The 19624-nt window shown below is 40.2% G+C and overlaps 1 protein-coding gene across 5 annotated transcripts in view; it reads right to left on the minus strand.

The window, feature by feature from the left end:
* Positions 1-1720: 1720 nt before the first annotated feature.
* IDE (insulin degrading enzyme) overlaps positions 1721-19624 on the minus strand; it is a 121092-nt gene continuing 103188 nt past the window's right edge. For all 5 annotated transcript variants that reach the window (XM_089690298.1, XM_089690296.1, XM_089690295.1 and 2 more), the window contains exons 18-25: positions 16890-16981; positions 14082-14193; positions 13828-13995; positions 13024-13296; positions 10275-10336; positions 6973-7045; positions 5081-5148; positions 1721-3646 (exon numbers count right to left, since the gene is read on the minus strand). In XM_089690298.1, coding sequence (XP_089546424.1) covers positions 3551-3646; positions 5081-5148; positions 6973-7045; positions 10275-10336; positions 13024-13296; positions 13828-13995; positions 14082-14193; positions 16890-16981 — 944 coding nt within the window. In that variant the 3' untranslated portion in view covers positions 1721-3550. The remainder of the gene's footprint in view (positions 3647-5080; positions 5149-6972; positions 7046-10274; positions 10337-13023; positions 13297-13827; positions 13996-14081; positions 14194-16889; positions 16982-19624) is intronic.

Raw genomic sequence — 19624 nt, forward strand, 5'->3', positions numbered from 1 at the left:
GTACTACTACTTAATTTTCTCTGGATAGAGATCTGAAAAAACAAAGTAACATGTGGCACCACATGCTGGTGAAATTTGGTATAGAAACATGCTTTTTGCACTGGGCTTTTAGCTTCCCAAACATTTAAAAGACAAGTTCAGGTGTACCTAAACTACTGCCAACACCCCGACTCCTGCCCTAAGCTAAACTGGACTAATCCAAGAGCTCTTTTGTTTACTTTTGTTGCGCCAATGTTGCTCGGCCTTTACGCTTTCACTGATTAATTCAGTGCTCGGCACACCTGCATACCGTGCCCCTATAGGCTAGAACAGGGATGTAATCAGAGGATCTCTAGTCTCACGTATATAGCCCTACTGAAGTCATTTTATTGCCAAGAATGTATGCGGGTAGGCTGTTAATCCAGTTTGACTTAAGAGGTGTGTGACAATAATGAGGTACAATGACCCCAAACTGTGGTAAGAGAATGAGGAAGTCATATTGCGCACAGTGGCAACATGGTCACATTGGACAGGGACACGCTTCATAAACCCCCAGCACTGGAACACAGAGACAATGACACGCTTCATAAAACCCCACACTTGAATGCAGCTCAGCTTAAGATATGAAGTAGAGAAAGATAAATGGAGAGCAGAGACATCGTGAATCCCAATAAAACAGTCTAAGCTAGAGGCAGAGCATGTCATAGACCTCCAGTAGCCAGATTTATTAATTTTTTTTAATGTAACACTTTAGATTTTCTAAGCAATACATGCATCACATCTAGTCTCTAACAAATTGTAATATTCTGTGCAATAATATATTGCTTGTTTGATTACTGAATCTCATCATCTGTAAATATAGATTTACTTAGAATAACAGGCATTGAGGGAATGTCCGCTGGAGCATAATAAAACACTTCAAAAACACCCCTTCAGTACACTCTTCAGACATTTGGTTAATTGCTAAGATAAATATTCTGTCTCTTCAGGGACCAAAAAAAGATGGCTGCATTTACAGCTCAGCGGCTCTTGCCTACCAATGAAGGAATTCAAAATGGCAATTACCAGAGCCAGTGAGTCTGATATATCAGATTGGACTTATTTGCATGAAACCAATGATCAGGTAACATTTCCAATGTTGATTTCACTTTTAATCATATTTTACTGTTCTTGCACCAAATGTGTTTTCTTTTCATTAAAAGATATTTTCTAAAATCTTTGAATTGAATTTTTTGAATGCTTTAATCTGAAATTAAACAAATCTTTGCCTCTAAGGGTTACCGTGTTTTTGAAATGGTTACATTCCTGCCTGGGTGTGGCAGCAAGTATGTCAGACATTTCTTAAAAGTCAGAACTGCAACAGCAGATGCTGAGGATGGTGAAGTTTTTATAAAACACGTAAGTAACCGTTCCCAGTGATGATCACTCAGACTGTTGTTGCTTAAATTGTTGTTTCACCCAGAGTGTAATTCGTCACACCGTGGCTTAGCATTAGTTTAAGTAAACCAGAACATGTCCATTAAACAACAAAAAGGACATGGATTCTGCTTGTTAGGGGGCTGTGAGAGAAGAAGGATCCTGGTCACACAGGGTATTTCCTTTTGTTATAACAACAAACTATCCATTACGCTATATAAACCAAGCTGTTCTATTCCAAATCAGAGGAGTTTATGTTGGTAATACCACCACCACTATGACATCAAAATGCAATGAATTCTGGGAAATGACAAAGAAACAGGTATTTCTAATTAAATAAAACAGCTTTATTTATAAAGTCTAAGTGGGCAACAAACCAGAGAAACCCTGAGACAACAGATGCAAAGTATGTCAGATTTAAAAATAAAATTAAAAATATGGAAAAAAGGATAATAAATAAAAGTTGGCTCTGTATATAGATTCAGCATGTCATAGGTTGAATTATAAAACAGCAATCTGATCTTTAAGATTACTAAAAGCTTGTGCAGCGTGGTCAAATTTATTAATTTCTGGTTAGAATACTTATCGCTATAAAGCTACCCCTGCTTCCCATTTTATACTATGGGTTTTAACGCTTTACAAATCTGTTCTGAATGTATATGGCCAAGGGATACTGCCTGATGCAGCTCGAGTAAGCCTTCACAGAGGGTGTAGCACAACTAGATACTCTAGTGGACTTCAGGAGATTAAGACAGCAATGAGTGACAGATAATTTCTTTTAGAGTGAACTCTTTTAGTCATTACTTATAAAAAAGACAAATATTGATACCTGGTGGGTACTTTTATGAATTCCTGTACATTTTCTGTACTTTGTCTTAAATGATGAAGGTTTGTAATGGGTGATGAGAATGTATGGAACAGAGTATTCACAATGTCTTATTACAGTTTATACAATTTAGACCCAACTAGGCCAGGTTGCAGCACATCCGCCGTTAAAGTATCACAAGTCCCAGCATGCTTACAGCGATTTGTGGCTTCTGAACAAGCAGAATGGCCATATGCTGATGATGTCTGAAAGCTTTAGCAAAGATAACCCTGCAACCAATCAGATTATAAGGAACACTGTCCAAGTACAGTTTAAACAACAGCACCCTAGACCATACTAGCTGATCTTGCGTGCCACTATCCTGTTTTGCACGTGACACAAGGGATGTGCGAATTCTTAATATGGACGCAATAGGCCATACAATAGCTACAAAAAAGTGAAAAAAATGGTGGCAGTTTTAATATTCCAGCTATGATATATCTTGTACAACTCAGCCTATGTTTGGATGAGTCAGAAGCACCTTAAGTCTACATGACTTTTATAATCTGATAATGTCATTCAGGTTTTGATGGTAAACCATCCACCCACAGACAATGCAGACTTTCACAGGATAATGTAAAGCAATACAAAATGTCTGCAGGTGGCCATTCTCCTTTTCAACCCTATGGTGTCCTTATCATGCAATGGAAAACAGCAGTGTTGAAGTACAAAAATTAGACTTTCTCCGCAATGTAAAGGTTAAGTCCACCAAAGACTGCCAACTCCCATTTCAATGGCCGTTGGCAAGATCATTAACCCTTAGGCTTCTTACTGCTCTTGGTGACTCCAGTGGCTACATTTCTGCCAAAGTTCCCGTCTGAAGCCTCCTCCAGCCAGCCCTTATGAGATGTCAAGTCTACACTAGACTGGCTGCCAAGGGTAGAGAAGGAGGGATTTACCCTTTAAACCAAATCCAATGAAATAGCGACATCTGCATAAGAAAAACATATCTACACTATACCTTTATCACAGGGACACCAGATAAAGAGTTACATCTGGCATGCCTTAATGAGAAGACCCCTAGCCCTAGCCACTGCAAGTCAATAGTTTATATATGCACACATTTTAAAAAAATCACTACGTTTCTTAATAGAACAGATGCAAGTCAGATTCCCCGTTTTACATGCCACAATAAAAAAATTAAGAGATTTTGACTAGAGTTTGTATTTGTTTCTATTGAAGGTCTTTTAGCAAAACTCTAATATATTCATCACAATTTTCACTCATTTCTAACCCCACTGGGAAACAGATGTGTCAGTAGGTTTCTGAATCTTGCTGATCTTACAAGGATCATAATTTTGCAGCCATGAAGTTGACGTGAGGCTTAACGAGAGGGAACAGAGGTAGACTCCTCTTGAATTCTGGCATGTTACTGATGACTTCAGGCTGAATGCAAACACAGAATCGCATATTAGTTACAAGACAGTCATGCACACACCATATAAAACATTTCTGATCTCATCGATGATTAATTAGCATTCATGTAAGCAGATAAACACCATTTAATATTTATTGAGCATTGCATTAAGAATTGCATTCAAAAGGTCTTTTGCCAGTCATTTAATGGAAAATGTTAAGACAATGCAGTGGGTGTCCGATACTAGCATAGACATACTATGGAAACTTGAATGAATCCTACTTTATAATTAACTTTGTAATGTCATTTCAGACAAAGAGCTTCTATATTAGAGAGCATCTCTATAGACTGAAGAAATGCAGCATTAGGTACACAGCTATCAGGGTACACAGAGTTTGGCAGTCTTCAAAATGTTATTAGTTTTAATCAAGTAAAGTATGAACAGTAGAAAAACCTCAATATGCCTATAAAACAGTGAGGCAATTTTCCAAAAGGGATACAATACCAGTTACAAAACAAGAATCATAACGGATTGGGATATCTGTGGACAAGACATTAACCGCAGACTCCCACTTTTGCAAAGTGGTGCGCTAATGTGTGCATTACTACACATTGTGGCACCATTTTGAATGGCAGGTCAATGCACCCAGACAACTTAGCCACTCCATTTACAGGAGCACGGCTCAGAAGCGAGCCTGCTCGAGTGCCCCCATAGCAAAGAAGCTTATGGTTGGGGGCAATAGGCAGGGGGAAGGACCCAAAAAGATGAGAATTGGGGCTGCTCTTTGCAAAACCATTGCACAGAGCAGGTAAGTATAACATGTTTTTTACTACAACATTTAAAACTTTTAAGTGACTGTAAAGTAGAAAAAAAAAAAATGCTTTTGCACAAAGCGGACCTGAACCTCCTCTTGAGCCTGTGAAAGCTGCTACAGACTGGCATAGCGGAGGATCGAGTGAGGACTCAGGTAAGTCTAAGGAAGGGGGGGGGGGGGGGGGGAGGTTGAGGGGGTAATACAGTTACCTAAACATTTTTTATCTTACTTTTAAAAATGTAAAAAAAAATAAATAAATGGTTGCATGAAAACAGTAAGTGATGAATATCTTATATTTCTTTTTCCAAAGCTCACTCAGCTCAGGCAGAAGACTCCTATCCTGTCTGTAGGCTACAGCTAAAACCCCCACACAGAGGGTTACTGTGGTCTGACATGGCTTCCATCCATAACTTCACAATCGCACTACAGTCAGAAAAGTTTGCACTCCCTGCCGATAGCAATGTTTTTGGGCCAACAAGGCATGCTCTTACACAGAGAACATTACCCTTAAGTTGCAGCCTCAAGATGGGGATAGGAGTTTTCTGCTATTTTGAAGAAAATTATGAAAAAAAGAAAAAAAAAAAAAAAAAAAAAAAAAAAAAAAAAAAAAAAAGTACAACTGGGCTTTAAAGTAGACCTGTTGATTACCTGAGGGAGGGGTGGTGCAGGTGCAAGGTTGACATCATTTTGACTTGGAAACTCCCCAACAACAGGACCTGGGCATAATAAAATAAAAGCAAGTTGGCACTTTAATTTATATCACTATGAAATAAAATAACCCACCATCCACTGGCCCCTGAACACTTCTCACTGAAAACAATTTACCCAGGAGATTCCCCACACTTCCCAAAACATTTGCATTTGTAACGGTCAAGGCAGTTAGGCAGTAGGGGGATAGGGATTGATAGGAAATCCTCAGGAAGAAGGACGAAAGCCACTGAAGGACAAAAGCCGCTGGAGTCTTTAAGAAAATTAAACCAGCATATGATTTGGTACCCAATAACGCAATCGCTTTTCTGGATGGAAAGCAAACAAAAAGGTGAAAAACCCATTGCTAATTTATGTAGGTGTGTGCTGAAGGGCTGCCCTCTTGCTTCACTGCATGCTTTTTGCATGTCCATGTCCCACCAAGCAGTAATCAGGTGAAGGGGCATGCTTGCCTCAGGTCAGTGGCTCACTAAGAAATAGAACATGGATCTGTACATCAAACCTGGAACATGCATCACAAATAATTAAGTCAAGCATTAGCAGCTCCCATATTTAAAATCGAACCCATTCTAGACGTAAATATAATAAAATATTTATATACTCACAAAACTATCTTTACAGGCATAAATTAAGCATAAAACGGGGTCTACTGGCTCTTCCACAGCCTGGATAACCAACGCAGAAGCAAGTGACAAGTTTCAAAAGATAAACGCTCTTCACCAGAGCTACTAGCTCTTATGAAGTAGGCCTACCCCTTGAAACACGTCAGCTTACTTGCTTTGTGCAATAAAGTACTGCAAAGATCTTCTACATTGGTTATCCAGGCTTTGGAAGCATAGAGAGACCCCGTCTTATGTTGTTTATGTCTGTGATGACAAAGTTTTGCGAGTATATAAATTGATCTTTAATAATAAATGGTGTTTGAGGTAATGCAGAAGGCTGGTATGCCCTTCTTGCCATTTTTTTGTCTAGAATCAACAATTCCCCCATCTGAAGAGGGCTGCAAAGCTGTGAGTGGTACCTTGGCACTGTACAAATTGACCAATCAATTATCACCTTAGCCTAAAGGCTTTTTCAGCTTCCAGTTAAGCTTTTTTAGTATAGTCTATAACACTTCAGCAATGTTTTTGGGATTGTCTAACCCATTCTAGTTAAAAGCAACGGTCAGCCCCCAAAAATAATCCTGATAAAGTTCTCTGCAACACATACTCTATGCTGCTTGTGTCTTCTACATTTGCTTCATTCCAGCGTTACAGCCTCAGTCAGACTTTTCAGCAACATTTCACAGACTGTCATAAGTGTTCGCCATTGATAATATTCTATCCTCCAAACCCTATATCACAGCTGTGATTTGTAGTGAAAGAATGGTTGGAAGCCACAGAAAAAGGTTAAATATTGCAAAGTGAGGAAGACTTGAATAGAATAAGAAGGTAGAAGACATGGGCCACCAGAACAGCGAGTATATTAGCTCTTCCATCACAGGGGACTATCATCTTGAATACTTTAGGCAAATTACATGGTCACTTTAACAGTATCTTTCTTCCACAGAGAGGGGACACATGTAGATTTTGCAGCTCACCATTTAATTTGCATTTCTTAACACCCACACTAGCAGACTGTGGCTGGCGACAAAACAGACCTGTCATAATGTATGTGTAGCCCCATTATTGATTAATGAGGCAAGAACGTTTGTGGTTAGTTCGGGTAGTTACAATTCACGACAAGGAAATCTCCTTGTGCCCATCAGTCTCATTATTTGCCCATTTAAGGCCAAGCTCCGCCTTGCCACAGCATGTTTTAATAATGAAGCAAGTCTACAAGAAGGAACTTACATGAATCCATCTCTCTGGCAAGCACATGAACGGAGACTTTATGTCTTCTTGGCGCTTCCAGTGCTAGCAAGCCCTGCAAAACACCTTAAATCAGATTCTGCGTATAATAAAACATTGCCAGACAATGCACCCTTAGTTTAATTAAAGCACGTATTATCAGCACAACTTTAACTTTATTACCAAATTTTACATCCAGCAGTTCTAAAGCAACTTAACAGTTTACCCCCTTTCAACAATGTGACCTTGAACTTTTCTTTTGCAAGACGACGACACGTATTTTGCTGGTAGCTAAGATTAGTCACAAAATTAATTCCCCAGCGCAAGCCCAATGCAAATCAGGTTGCCAGGAAACAAATCTCACAGCAGTTTCAGAATGCTGCTAACCAGCATTTTAGGGACAAAGAATAGAGCGTAAATATAGAACATCCATTACTAGATTTAAGCTTTTTTCAAACTGTGACGCATGTCTTGGCTGTCAGTGACCTGTCTAGAAATAATAAGTCTACAAGGAAATGATCATGATATACAAAGCCTATGCTTTACCAGCAGAAATATGAATTTGGAAATACAATTATATGAAGAATAGTGTGGTAAGTGGAATCTAACAGTAAATTCCATTTTAACAGCATAGCTTAAATTGCCCCTTCATGTTTGGCAATGTATAAAAACAAGAAAGGTGTTGTTTGTCTAGGGTAAAGTGCATGATCCTCTATGTATGCTGCCAATTTCTGGTTGGCATTGATGGAAAGCCAGATTGAGACAGCCTAGTCTACTAATCTCATGATACTAGTTTGTATAGACTTCATTCATTGGTCCTAAGCTGCACACTGCATCTGAGGACATACAAGACTTCAGAGGCAATAAGGAAAACATAACAGCAAGCTTTCTCATCATCCGCCAATAAACACATATGCCATCTCCAGAATACAATGTACACAGGAAAGCAGGCAATGTGTGGGCACTAGAACTTGATTTTTAAATGTGATCTTATTTACAGTTTTTGCTTTTCAAATGTTTGTATTTCAAAGTCTTTTAAATAATTCATGTCCTGTGGTATTTTCTATATTCACATGTGGAGTGACACGTCAGGGTGGAAATAGAACAGGCAAAGTCATCTGACAGTCAAAAGGCAGTGGAAATTTTTTTTGCAGTACTTTCACACTGTCAGTATTTGGGAATGGATCTGTCTGGCACTAGGTTTGTTCATCTACGACCACAGAGAACCACAACAATGACTTACACTTTAGCTACTTTTGGGACCCTTATTTTTAGTTGTTGCCCTGATATGGTCTACAGTTCCTCATAAGCTTATATAATTTTGGTTGTTTCTAGTGATCTGCTGCATCCTCAGGAGTATCACCCTTTATCACTTTGAAACAACTGCTAGCATTGTATTTGAGGGAATATTTACAGCTGAACTCTGGGCACAAAATATTTTGATATAAATATATTTCTCAATAGCTACAAAGGATATACAGTTAGGTTCATATATATTTGGACACAGGCACAATTTTAGTTTTTTCAGGTATTTACCAAAATATATTCAAGCTATAGTTATATAATGAATATGGGCTGACAGTGCACATTCTCAGGTTTAATGTGAGGGTATGTACATCCAAATTGGAGGAAGGGTTTAGGAATTACAGCTCTTAAGAGTAGTCATCCCCCCTTTTTCAAGGGACCAAAAGTAATTGGACAATTGAATCAAAAGCTGTTTCATGGCCAGGTGTGGGCTACTCCTTTGTTATTTCTTCATCAATTAAGCAGGTAAAAGATCTGGAGTTGATTCTAAGTGTGGTATTTGCATTTGGAATCTATTGCTGTGAACCTACATCATGCGTTCAAAGGAGCTGTCCATGCAAGTGATACAGGCCATTGTAAGGCTTCAAAAACAAATCCAGAGAGCAGCAACATTAGGAGTGGCCAAATCAACAGTTTGGTACATTCTGAGGAAAAAATAACGCATTGGTGAGCTCAGCAATATAAAAAAGGCATTGACATCCACGGAAGACAGCGGTGGTGGATAATCGCAGTATCCTCTCTATGGTAAAGAAAAACCCATTCACAACATCCAGACAAGTGAAGGACACTCTCCAGGAGGTGGTCGTGTCATTATCAATGTCTTCAATCAAGAGAAGACTTCACGAGAGCAAATACAGAGGGTTCACCACAAGGTGCAACCATTCATAAGCCTGAAGAATAGAAAAGCCAGATTAGACTTTGACAAAAAACATCCAAAGTATGCTTTCCAGAACTGGTCTGACTTTTTTAGACTGATGAAACTAAGATTAGTCTGTACCAGAATGACAGGAAGAAAAAATTGTGGAGAAGGCTTGCAACAGCTCATGATCCAAAGCACACAAGCACACATCATCTGTAAAACATGGTGGAGGCAGTGTGATGGCATGGACATGCATGGCTTCCAGTGACACTGGGTCATTGGCGTTTACTGATGATGTGACAGAAGACAGAAGCAGCCGGTAGTGGAATATTCTGCAATGGGCGAGTCAATCACCTGATCTCAACCCAACTGAGCATGCATTTCACTTTGTGAAGGCAAAAAGGCAGAAAGACCCACAAACAAATAACTAAAGACAGCTTCAGTTAGAGCCTGGCAAAGCATCAAAAAGGAGGAAACAGTCTTTGGTAATGTCCATGGGTTCCACACTTCAGGCAGTCATTGCCAGTAGAGGATTCTCATCCATTTTATAACTATAGCTTGAATATGTTTTGGTAAATACCTGAAAAATCTAAAATTGTGCCTGTGTCCAAATATATATGGACTTAACCGTAAGTTAACTTTACGTGCACAACATACCTTTGTAAACCCAGATACTATTTTGTAAAAGTAGCAGTGACATCATATCTGTGCTGTACATAGCCTGTGCAGTGAGAACTGTGGGAAGGACCCAGCAGGATCCAACTATTACAGTCTGCCTGTAGAAAACTACAGGAGGGGGCGGAGACAAGACCAGTCATCTGCACAAGGAGAAAGCAGCAGTGACCAGGTCTTTGAAACTTCTCTCTACAAGAGTCTCCTGTAATAAAGTGGCTTACAGCACAGATCTGGAAGAAAAATACAAACCACAGAGATTCAAGGAAAAATACGCTTGACTCTTGTAATGAGACAATATTTGTTTTGGAGTTCAGCTTTAAACAGGACAGCTAATGCACAACTATCAGCCTGGGAAAAAATCTGCACAACACAGCCCCTTCCTGGCTGCTCTGCTTAACAAGTGACGAGACCTCAGAGATATTTTCATTAGAATCAATACACCAAGCACAAGAAGAGTTCACAATACCTTGTAAAAGTTTATGATGTCATCCTTAGTCAGGGTTTTCAGATATGCCACTTCAACATTGTCTGCAATGAAACATAACCAGTTAATTATGATAGAAACAGCTTTCTATAGGGCGAATGTAGAATACAAGCGATTTAAGATATCACTGGAACATAAAAGAGCTTCTGATCTTCCTACTTAAAAAAAATAAGAGTTCTAAAAAATAAATAAATAAAAAAAACCTATCAAATAGAACAAAGCCACGCGGAAAGACACAAGGTTTGCCTTTAGACTAGAAATAATGAGTTTCCAAAACCCACTTCATATCCCCCCCACCTCCATCACATTCTGCCTGACCATGTTTTCTCCAAGCATTGCATTCTAGAAAGCCTGGTGGGCAGATAAATTGCTTTTGGCAATGTTATTTCTCAGTGTAGGACTGAGTGGTTTCACAGCAGATTATTTGGTGTCAGATAAGACAAGTATGTACTTTTTAGGTGTTTACAGGTATTAAAAGTTAGGGAATATTTAATGCTTTGCGATAGGTCTAGTGCGGGTGTCGGCAACCCGCGGCTCCAGAGCCGCATGCGGCTCTTTTTCATCTTTGCTGCGGCTCCGGAGCACACTGCCCACCAGGTGACAGGCAATAAGGTTTCAGCGTGGCAAACATTGGCTGTCAGGATGTAGGCGGGGCAGCGTGACGAACTCCTCTCCTCTCACAGTCCGCCCTGAAGACCGGAACGGCGCGGGAACATGGCGAGAAGAACGCGCGGAGCAAAGGTAAGTGAATTGACACAATATGGGGAATGAATTACTATAGGGGGGATGAATTACTATATGGGGGATGAATTACTATATGGGGGATGAATTACTATGGGGGATGAATTACTATATGGGGGATGTATTTTCAGTTTTAAAAATGTGGCTCTCAAAATAAAAAGTATGCATTTGGAGTGCTGTCGATCTTCGGCTCCACATATGTATGTGAACAGGTCTTCTCCAACATGAACTATATTAAAAACAAACATCGATCACGCCTCACAGATGACAGCTTGCAAGCCTGTGTGAAAATGAAGGTGACGTCTTACAGCCCTGATGTGCAGACACTGTGCACTGAGGTTCAGGAGAAAAAATCCCATTAACCAGATAAATTAAATATTTTAATTAGCTATTAATGTGCAAAAATATATTTTACATTGTTAAGTGAAAAAGTTCTTTTTTTCTTCAGATTGACAGCTAACTGCACGATCCTGTATATAGCATTAAGGTAAGAAACAATATATGCAGTGTCGGATTTGTTTTAAACGTTGCAATGGTTTTGCGGCTCCCGGTCTTTTTTTTCCCTTCGGAAACGGGTCCAAGTGGCTCTTTATGTCTTAAAGGTTGCAGACCCCTGGTCTAGTGTAATGGTTCAGGTTAAGTGTTAATGTTAGAAATTAAGTAATTGAGTAAATTTCGGTTACTGTTAAGGTTTAGTACAACTCACAGGAACTCATTTCAGGAATATGTTAAAGTGGCTGCAAAGCCTGAACATCTTTTAAATTTTTTACATTATTGCATTACCTGCATTAAGGCGAAAAATGTTTCAGTATGAGTATCTGGGCTTAGGCAAGTATAAGGGGGGGTGAGGGTAAGGGACAATCTTGATCCAGTGCTGTGCATGTCTGCAACAGCTCGCTCCTCTTCTCTCTGCTCTCACAGGCTTTGCTGAGAGAAGCGGGAGCTATTGGTTCCCATTGCTTACAGTCAAATCCAGTGATGAGGGAGTGGGGCCAAGCCTCTATGTCGGTGTCTATAGACTCAGGCAGTGCAGCTCCGGATCAAGCCCACAGGTGTGCCACAATGGGAAGCGGTTTTCTATGGTTGCACACCAAGAAGAAGGAGCCAGGATCACCGGTGGTGGACCCAGGAAGAGGAGGATCAGAGCTGCTCTGTACAATATCATAGCACAGAGGTAGAATGTGTGTAGTGTCATTTTTGTCTTTTAAAATAACAAATGCTTTAAAAGCCGAGGGTTAGAGGTCTCATCAGCACACCAAAATGCATCTAACTCAGTCGAGTCACATTTACTATATCAGTTATTCCATAGATGCAACTTGATTAAAGTGTTTGAAAAGGCTAAAGGCTTTTTACCTTCATGCATTTTATGCAAGAAGGTAAAAAACCTTCTGTGTGCTGATCCCCCCCACAGCTCCTCCCTTATACTCACCCGAGCCCCATCTCAATTCTGCGATGTGCACGGGAGCCTTGGCTGTACTGAGTCTCTCGCTCCTCATTGGCTGAATTACAGCAGCGGGAGCCCTTGGCAACCACTGCTGCCAATCACATCCAGTGAGCCAATGAGAAAAGAGTGGGGATGGGGCCAAGCTGTGGCTCTATGTGTCTTATTGACACAGAGCGGGCTTGGGGAGTGACCACGCACTAGTGCCCCCAAAGCAAGTGGCTTGCTATTGGGAGCACTGATCAAGGGAGAGGGGAGAGGAGCCAGGAGCGCCAGCGGGGTACCTGGGAAGAAGAGGATAGAAGCTGCTTTGTGCAAACCATTACGTAGAGCACGTAAGTATGGCATGTTTGTGATTAAAAAAAAAAAAAATCTTCAGAATCCTTTTAAGCTACCAGTTGCTGTGCTTAGCACACGGTTAAGAGTGCACCATCAGCATTTTTCATGGCTTTTAATGCTCTGGATATGGAGAATGTAAGGATTCAGTGATTGTCTTGCTTTCTGTCCTCGATACAAAAAGCAGACGCACACCGTCCAGTGTTGCCTCACCTCTGTCAAAGTGATACTGCTGAGAGATGATTTCCCCCCAATACTTTGCGCACTCAGCTGACAGTTTCTTTGGCTTGTCCAGTCGTCGCAGGGCCAGAGCCTGGACATGTTTCTGGAAAGCCTCATCAGACATCTCCTCCAGAGATTTCTCCATTGTCTTCAGGAAGGCCTCCACTCGGCTTTCTAAGTAGTGAGGTGGCTTCTCAGACTGTATGATAAATCTCAGGCCTTGGATACCATTTGCCCTTCGAGGGCCACTGAACACAATGTAACCTTCAAAAAGGACAAAGTATTACTTTCAGTATATAAAACGGGTCACAAACGCAGTTATTATTCCACTTAGATAGGCAAATTATCACAGTCTAGATACATTACAAAGAAAATAAGGCTACACAACAAACAACATGCATTAGTGGCTATATAGGTGCATTTAATACACCAAAGAGACAGATGGCGCACTTTGAAATAACTAAAGAAGTGAAAAATGGATGGGACCTCGTGGTATTTGCTGTTGTGGGTGGATGGAATTAAGAAGGTGCAGATCTCACATCACATTTACCTAAAGATATAAAAACACTAGTAGGTGAAATCAGCCTATTGACATCTAAGGAGAACAGACCATGCTGGGTAGACTGGCCTGTTGGACAGCTTTATAGTAGCCATGTACAGTTCCAAAAAACATCTTTTTTGATCAAGTGTTGTGAGCACTGCAAGAAGCTGTGTTATGTTCTCCGTGTCTAACCATATTGTTAAAACCTAGAAGACACTTGCTCAATTGCCAGGCCTCCACTACATTCTCCTCACCTAGCTGTTCCTTGGTGCGCAATGTGTTAAAGAAGGGCTCTGAGATAATCTGACAGAACAGCTCAAGAAACATATTCTCTGATGTGCTCTGCATGTTGGTCTGGTAATAGATCTCAATACCGCAATTGTTGTGAACTTCGTTCCGTTGCTGATATACGAACCATCCCTCTGTAAAACACAGAAAACCCATGTATTATAAAGCAACAGCAGTGGCAGACAACAAGCTACAGATGTCTGGCAAATCTGAGTCTTACTATCAGGGAGCTGTACTTCTCTGTATCGGACTAGCTGGCTCGGGAGAAGAGGCTTCGTGTGAGCATGCTCAATCAACGTGTCCTCCACCATTTGCATAATAGATAGTGCTGTCTGGGGGAAAGAGAAAAACAAAACAAAATTTGATTCACTTACAGTAGTGTTAACATTACCAGTTTTCTCTTTATACACAGGTCTAACCAAGGCTGGCAATAAACTACTCAATCCTACACCACTTAGGCAGCCAAAGGTGAAATTTGGAAGAGGAAGGTTTTCATGGGTACTGGAGAAGATTATGATTGCCTCAGTTAAGAAGCGCTACTCATCACACATCAAACTTGTTGAAAAATCTCTGTGCAACTAGGTCAATTTTTCCTTTGTTTTATGGGAAAGAAGATAGTAACCTCTGTGTACCACTTCAGTCTGTCAAGACAGTTTACTAGAAACAGATCTGCCTCAGGGGCATTTTAAGGGAGATATACAGTCAGGTCCATAAATATTGGGACATCGACACAATTCTAACATTTTTGGCTCTATTCACCACCACAATGGATTTGAAATGAAATGAACAAGATGTGTTTTAACTGCAGACTGTCAGCTTTAATTTGAGGGTATTTACATCCAAATCAGGTGAACGGTGTAGGAATTACAACAGTTTGCATATGTGCCGCCCATTTATTCAGGGACCAAAAGTAATGGGACAGAATAATAATAAATCAAACGTTCACTTTTTAATACTTGGTTGCAAATCCTTTGCAGTCAATTACAGCCTGAAGTCTGGAACGCATAGACATCACCAAACGCTGGGTTTCATCCCTGGTGATGCTCTGCTAGGCCTTTACTGCAATTGTCTTCAGTTCCTGCTTGTTCTTGGGGCATTTTCCCTTCAGTTTTGTCTTCAGCAAGTGAAACGCATGCTCAATCGGATTCAGGTCAGGTGATTGACTTGGCCATTGCATAACATTCCACTTCTTTCCCTTAAAAAACTCTTTGGTTGCTTTTGCAGTATGCTTTGGGTCATTGTCCACCTGCACTGTGAAGCGGCGTCCAATGAGTTCTGAAGCATTTGGCTGAATATGAGCAGATAATATTGCCCGAAACACTTCAGAATTCATCCTGCTGCTTTTGTCAGCAGTCACATCATCAATAAATACAAGAGAACCAGTTCCATTGGCAGCCATACATGCCCACGCCATGACACTACCACCACCATGCTTCACTGATGAGGTGGTATGCTTAGGATCATGAGCAGTTCCTTTCCTTCTCCATACTCTTCTCTTCCCATCACTCTGGTACAAGTTGATCTTGGTCTCATCTGTCCATAGGATGTTGTTCCAGAACTGTGAAGGCTTTTTTAGATGTCGTTTGGCAAACTCTAATCTGGCCTTCCTGTTTTTGAGGCACACCAATGGTTTACATCTTGTGGTGAACCCTATGTATTCACTCTGGTGAAGTCTTCTCTTGATTGTTGACTTTGACACACATACACCTACCTCCTGGAGAGTGTTCTTGATCTGGCCAACTGTGGTGAAGGGTGTTTTCTTCACCAGGGAAATAATTCTTCGGTCATCCACCACAGTTGTTTTCCGTGGTCTTCCGGGTCTTTTGGTGTTGCTGAGCTCACCGATGCGTTCCTTCTTTTTAAGAATGTTCCAAACAGTTGTTTTGGCCATGCCTAATGTTTTTGCTATCTCTCTGATGGGTTTGTTTTGTTTTTTTCAGCCTAATGATGGCTTGCTTCACTGATAGTGACAGCTCTTTGGATCTCATCTTGAGAGTTGACAGCAACAGATTCCAAATGCAAATAGCACACTTGAAATGAACTCTGGACCTTTTATCTGCTCATTGTAATTGGGATAATGAGGTAAAAACACACACCTGGCCATGGAACAGCTGAGAAGCCAATTGTCCCATTACTTTTGGTCCCTTAACAAGTGGGAGGCACATATGCAAACTGTTGTAATTCCTACACTGTTCACCTGATTTGGATGTAAATACCCTCAAATTAAAGCTGACAGTCTGCAGTTAAAGCACATCTTATTCGTTTCATTTCAAATCCATTGTGGTGGTGTATAGAGCCAAAAATGTTAGAATTGTGTAGATGTCCCAATATTTATGGACCTGACTGTATGACTGTCTACAACTAACTCAACACCAGGTCACAAGAATGATGCTCTGATCCACATGAGGCAATACTCAATGAGCCTGCCAAGTGGGCCAAAGAGTTTTCTTCTTCAGCCAGCTACTATAGTAAGCATTAAAAAAAATATCCCTAAAGCATTTGTAAAGCCCAACATTGAACTTCTCTTATTTTCTCACTTTTGGTCTGTTAACTATAGCACTGAATGCCATTTGTAATATCTGTTTGATAAGTGCAAACAAATACCTGTTGATCCTGCCAGCAATCCAGTGGGGACCTGTTCAATCTGCAGTCTTATCTCAAAAAATAACATAGGCTCTGTTCAGTTTTGTTTGTGAACGATATAAAACGTGATCTTTTGTCAGAGGTGAGGAGGGGGGGGAGAGCAATATTCTGTAGTTCCAATACACTACCTGATTTAGGGAGACAATACTGCTCCTCCATGTAGTATAGTGAATGAGTACAATCACCCTAAGCCAACAAGTGTGTTCCTGACAGGATTACCATGTGAAAATAAGGTAGGGTAGTAAAGTATAGACATGAGTCTCAATGTAAAAAAAAAAAGAAACCACTTACAAACACTTTTACACGTGAAGCCTATAGAGGCATAGCTTTATAGAGATTTGTGGAGTAAACTCTATGATTGCTTAATACAGATAATATAAAAAACCTTTTTCAGGATATTTCCATGGAGAAGAGCTTCTACATGTAGCCGGGAAAGTAGTTGAGGAATGAAAGCCTTCAGCCGGGGTAGTGTAACATCTAAAAAGAGAGACCGGGAATGAGGTTATTGACGATTGTTCTTTTCTAATGATACATAGCTGGGACAATCAATGTAATGCTGCTGCATGGAGGCAATTATTCCCTAAACAAAAGGAAGAAGTTAATATGAATAAAACAATAGATCATGTATGGTTCGAACAGTTACTGCTTGTATTGAAGACTCATTGCTTATTGCTAAGCCACTGGGGGTAGGGGGGATAGTGTGTAAAAATTGGTATATACACAGTAGTTCTATCTAATCAACTTATTTATCATAAGATTTGTAGTTATGGGCTGGCTCTGGGCTATGAATAAGTATACTTTGGGCAGAAGACTAAACAAAGAAAAAAACAAAAACACATGAAATATGGCAATACATTAAAGCAGAATTTTATTTTTTAAAGAAACCTTCATACTCACCTCTATGCTGCGGCAAAGGTGTGATGCTGCAGCTGTCCCTAGTCAACTCTAAGACCAAAAACTGAGTGATCACATGAACCCTGATCATGCAGTTCTACTTCTTGGGGCAGACATTAGCAACTGCCAATTACCTCTGATTAATAATTCTGCGATATGCCCTTATAGTGCTCACTGGAGTGCCGGGCTGGGAGGGCACAGCTGGATTTGAAACAGAACCATCTGCTAATCAGACAGCTGGGTGTATCTCTACAATATGGTCAGGATCCTTCCAGAATCTGGAGCAACTCCTCCATGTCAGCTGTCAGCGGTCTATAGCCTGTGGTTAGTTGACTCTGGCTCACATGAGTACAAAAGTACACTTTTGATGGTTCTCATATATGGATGAAATTGCCTAAAATGAAGTGCATTGGTAGCACCGATTATGATTTAGCAGGTGTCAAGCATTTTAACAGTTGTATCTTTAATAAGTAGATTCTCTTACTCTGATAAAGAGATAAAATGTTATATGACGGATATGCAAGGGTGGAGGCACATAATTGAACTTAAGGGTAATGCCACTTATTTTTCTTTCCTATCATGCTAACTCTGGGCAAACTACTGCTCAAAGTAACCAGATTCATTAGATTTATCTAGTACAGAATAGGAAAGGATGAATAACAAAAATATGAAAGGATGGTTACTATAAGCAACAGAGAATTCTTCCCTCAGAAAGGCTGACAAATCTAGCCCAATGTTTCTACAAGATAGGTTATTATACAACGGTTCTCACAGCACAGTAGACTGTCACTCCCTACACTATTAGTTTTTGCTGACTATCTAAGGGAAATCTACCATTTATGTTATCCGGTGTTTCAGCATCAGAACATTCTGATTGCAATGTTCTTCACTGCTATTACAGGACAAAAGCAAAAAAAAAACAAACAAAAAACTCCAGACAGAACTTTTGGAAACTGCATCGCATTATGTCACTTTCTCAATTAGAGTTTTACTTTACTTGTAGATGTATCTAATCTCCTTTTAAATGCCTAATAATTGAAAGATATCTATCCTATGCCCTACAGTAGACAGCTTTTTATGATAAGACATTTACTCCTGCATGGTACTTAAGTCCAAGGCAGACAAGCTGCTGCTTTATTTGTGTAACTGCTGTGTTTAACGGCAGACACTTCACTGATTTTGATGTCCTCTAAAACATCAGCAATAAACAAAACTGTGGTCTGCGAGTGAAATAAAAGACCATGATTAGGGGAGCGGTGGATAGGTATGAGTCTGCAGGGAGAAAAAAAAAATTCCTGGTACATATTTAATCTAATTTGTGAGAAAGGGCCAAGGACCAGTAAAAAAATAAAAATAAAATGGAGGCGGGAGCTGAATGGACTTCAATAAAAATATTTTACAGCAGAAACAAACATTTTCTTTTGTTTCGTCCAGGAATTCAGACACAGTCAGGACATTCAAAAGCATTTCAAATGAGGGATGGGCTATTAGCCATAGACAGACCCATGAAAATTTTTGGAACCGTGTGAAACTATGGAGTTTTGGAAGGATAATGCTAAAATCTGAATCAGGCAAGGTAAAGCAGGGGAGATGCCCCAACCAAGAGGACCCCACATAACCTGGAGCTTCAGACCAGGAAAGAGATGCCTATGAAAAAAATGACATTACCAGAAAAACCCAGAACCTGAACGAGGCTAAGAGAATCAACCAGCAATCCACCAAAAACAGGTGAAATACCACATTTTCCTGAAAGGGGGGGGGGAGAAAAACAGCAAGCTGAAAAAAAAGAAAAGGAAAAAAACAAAAATTAAAACTGGGATAGGAGAACAAATGCAGAGAGGGAACCTTGGAGACTCAAAACAAGTTTATAAGAAAGGATCAGTCAATCAACATGAAATCACCTACGCCTTATATTTGTAACCTTTAGGATTCAGGTAAAAGGAGGTTTCATGATGAGAAAAGGAGGTTGTCTACTCAGGCAACCAACCTCACAGCGAGTCCTCAATGGGATGCAAAAACCCTCACAGCATATATATAAAAAAAAACAAAAAACCGACAGATAAATGCTCCTTGAGACTGGTAGAAAAATCCAAAATGTACCAATCTCAAAACCATACTGATTGAAGGAGGTAAGTAGGAAGAGAAATGAAAACATACAGGGATAGACAGAAATGAGGATACACTGCAACCCAAGCTCCTGGATGTGAACAGCAGAAGGATGAGCAG

This window comes from Staurois parvus, unplaced genomic scaffold (genome assembly GCF_062004578.1).
Source record: "Staurois parvus isolate SC_StPar_1 unplaced genomic scaffold, SC_StPar_1.0 ptg000525l, whole genome shotgun sequence".
Classification (NCBI taxonomy): Eukaryota; Metazoa; Chordata; class Amphibia; order Anura; family Ranidae; genus Staurois; species Staurois parvus.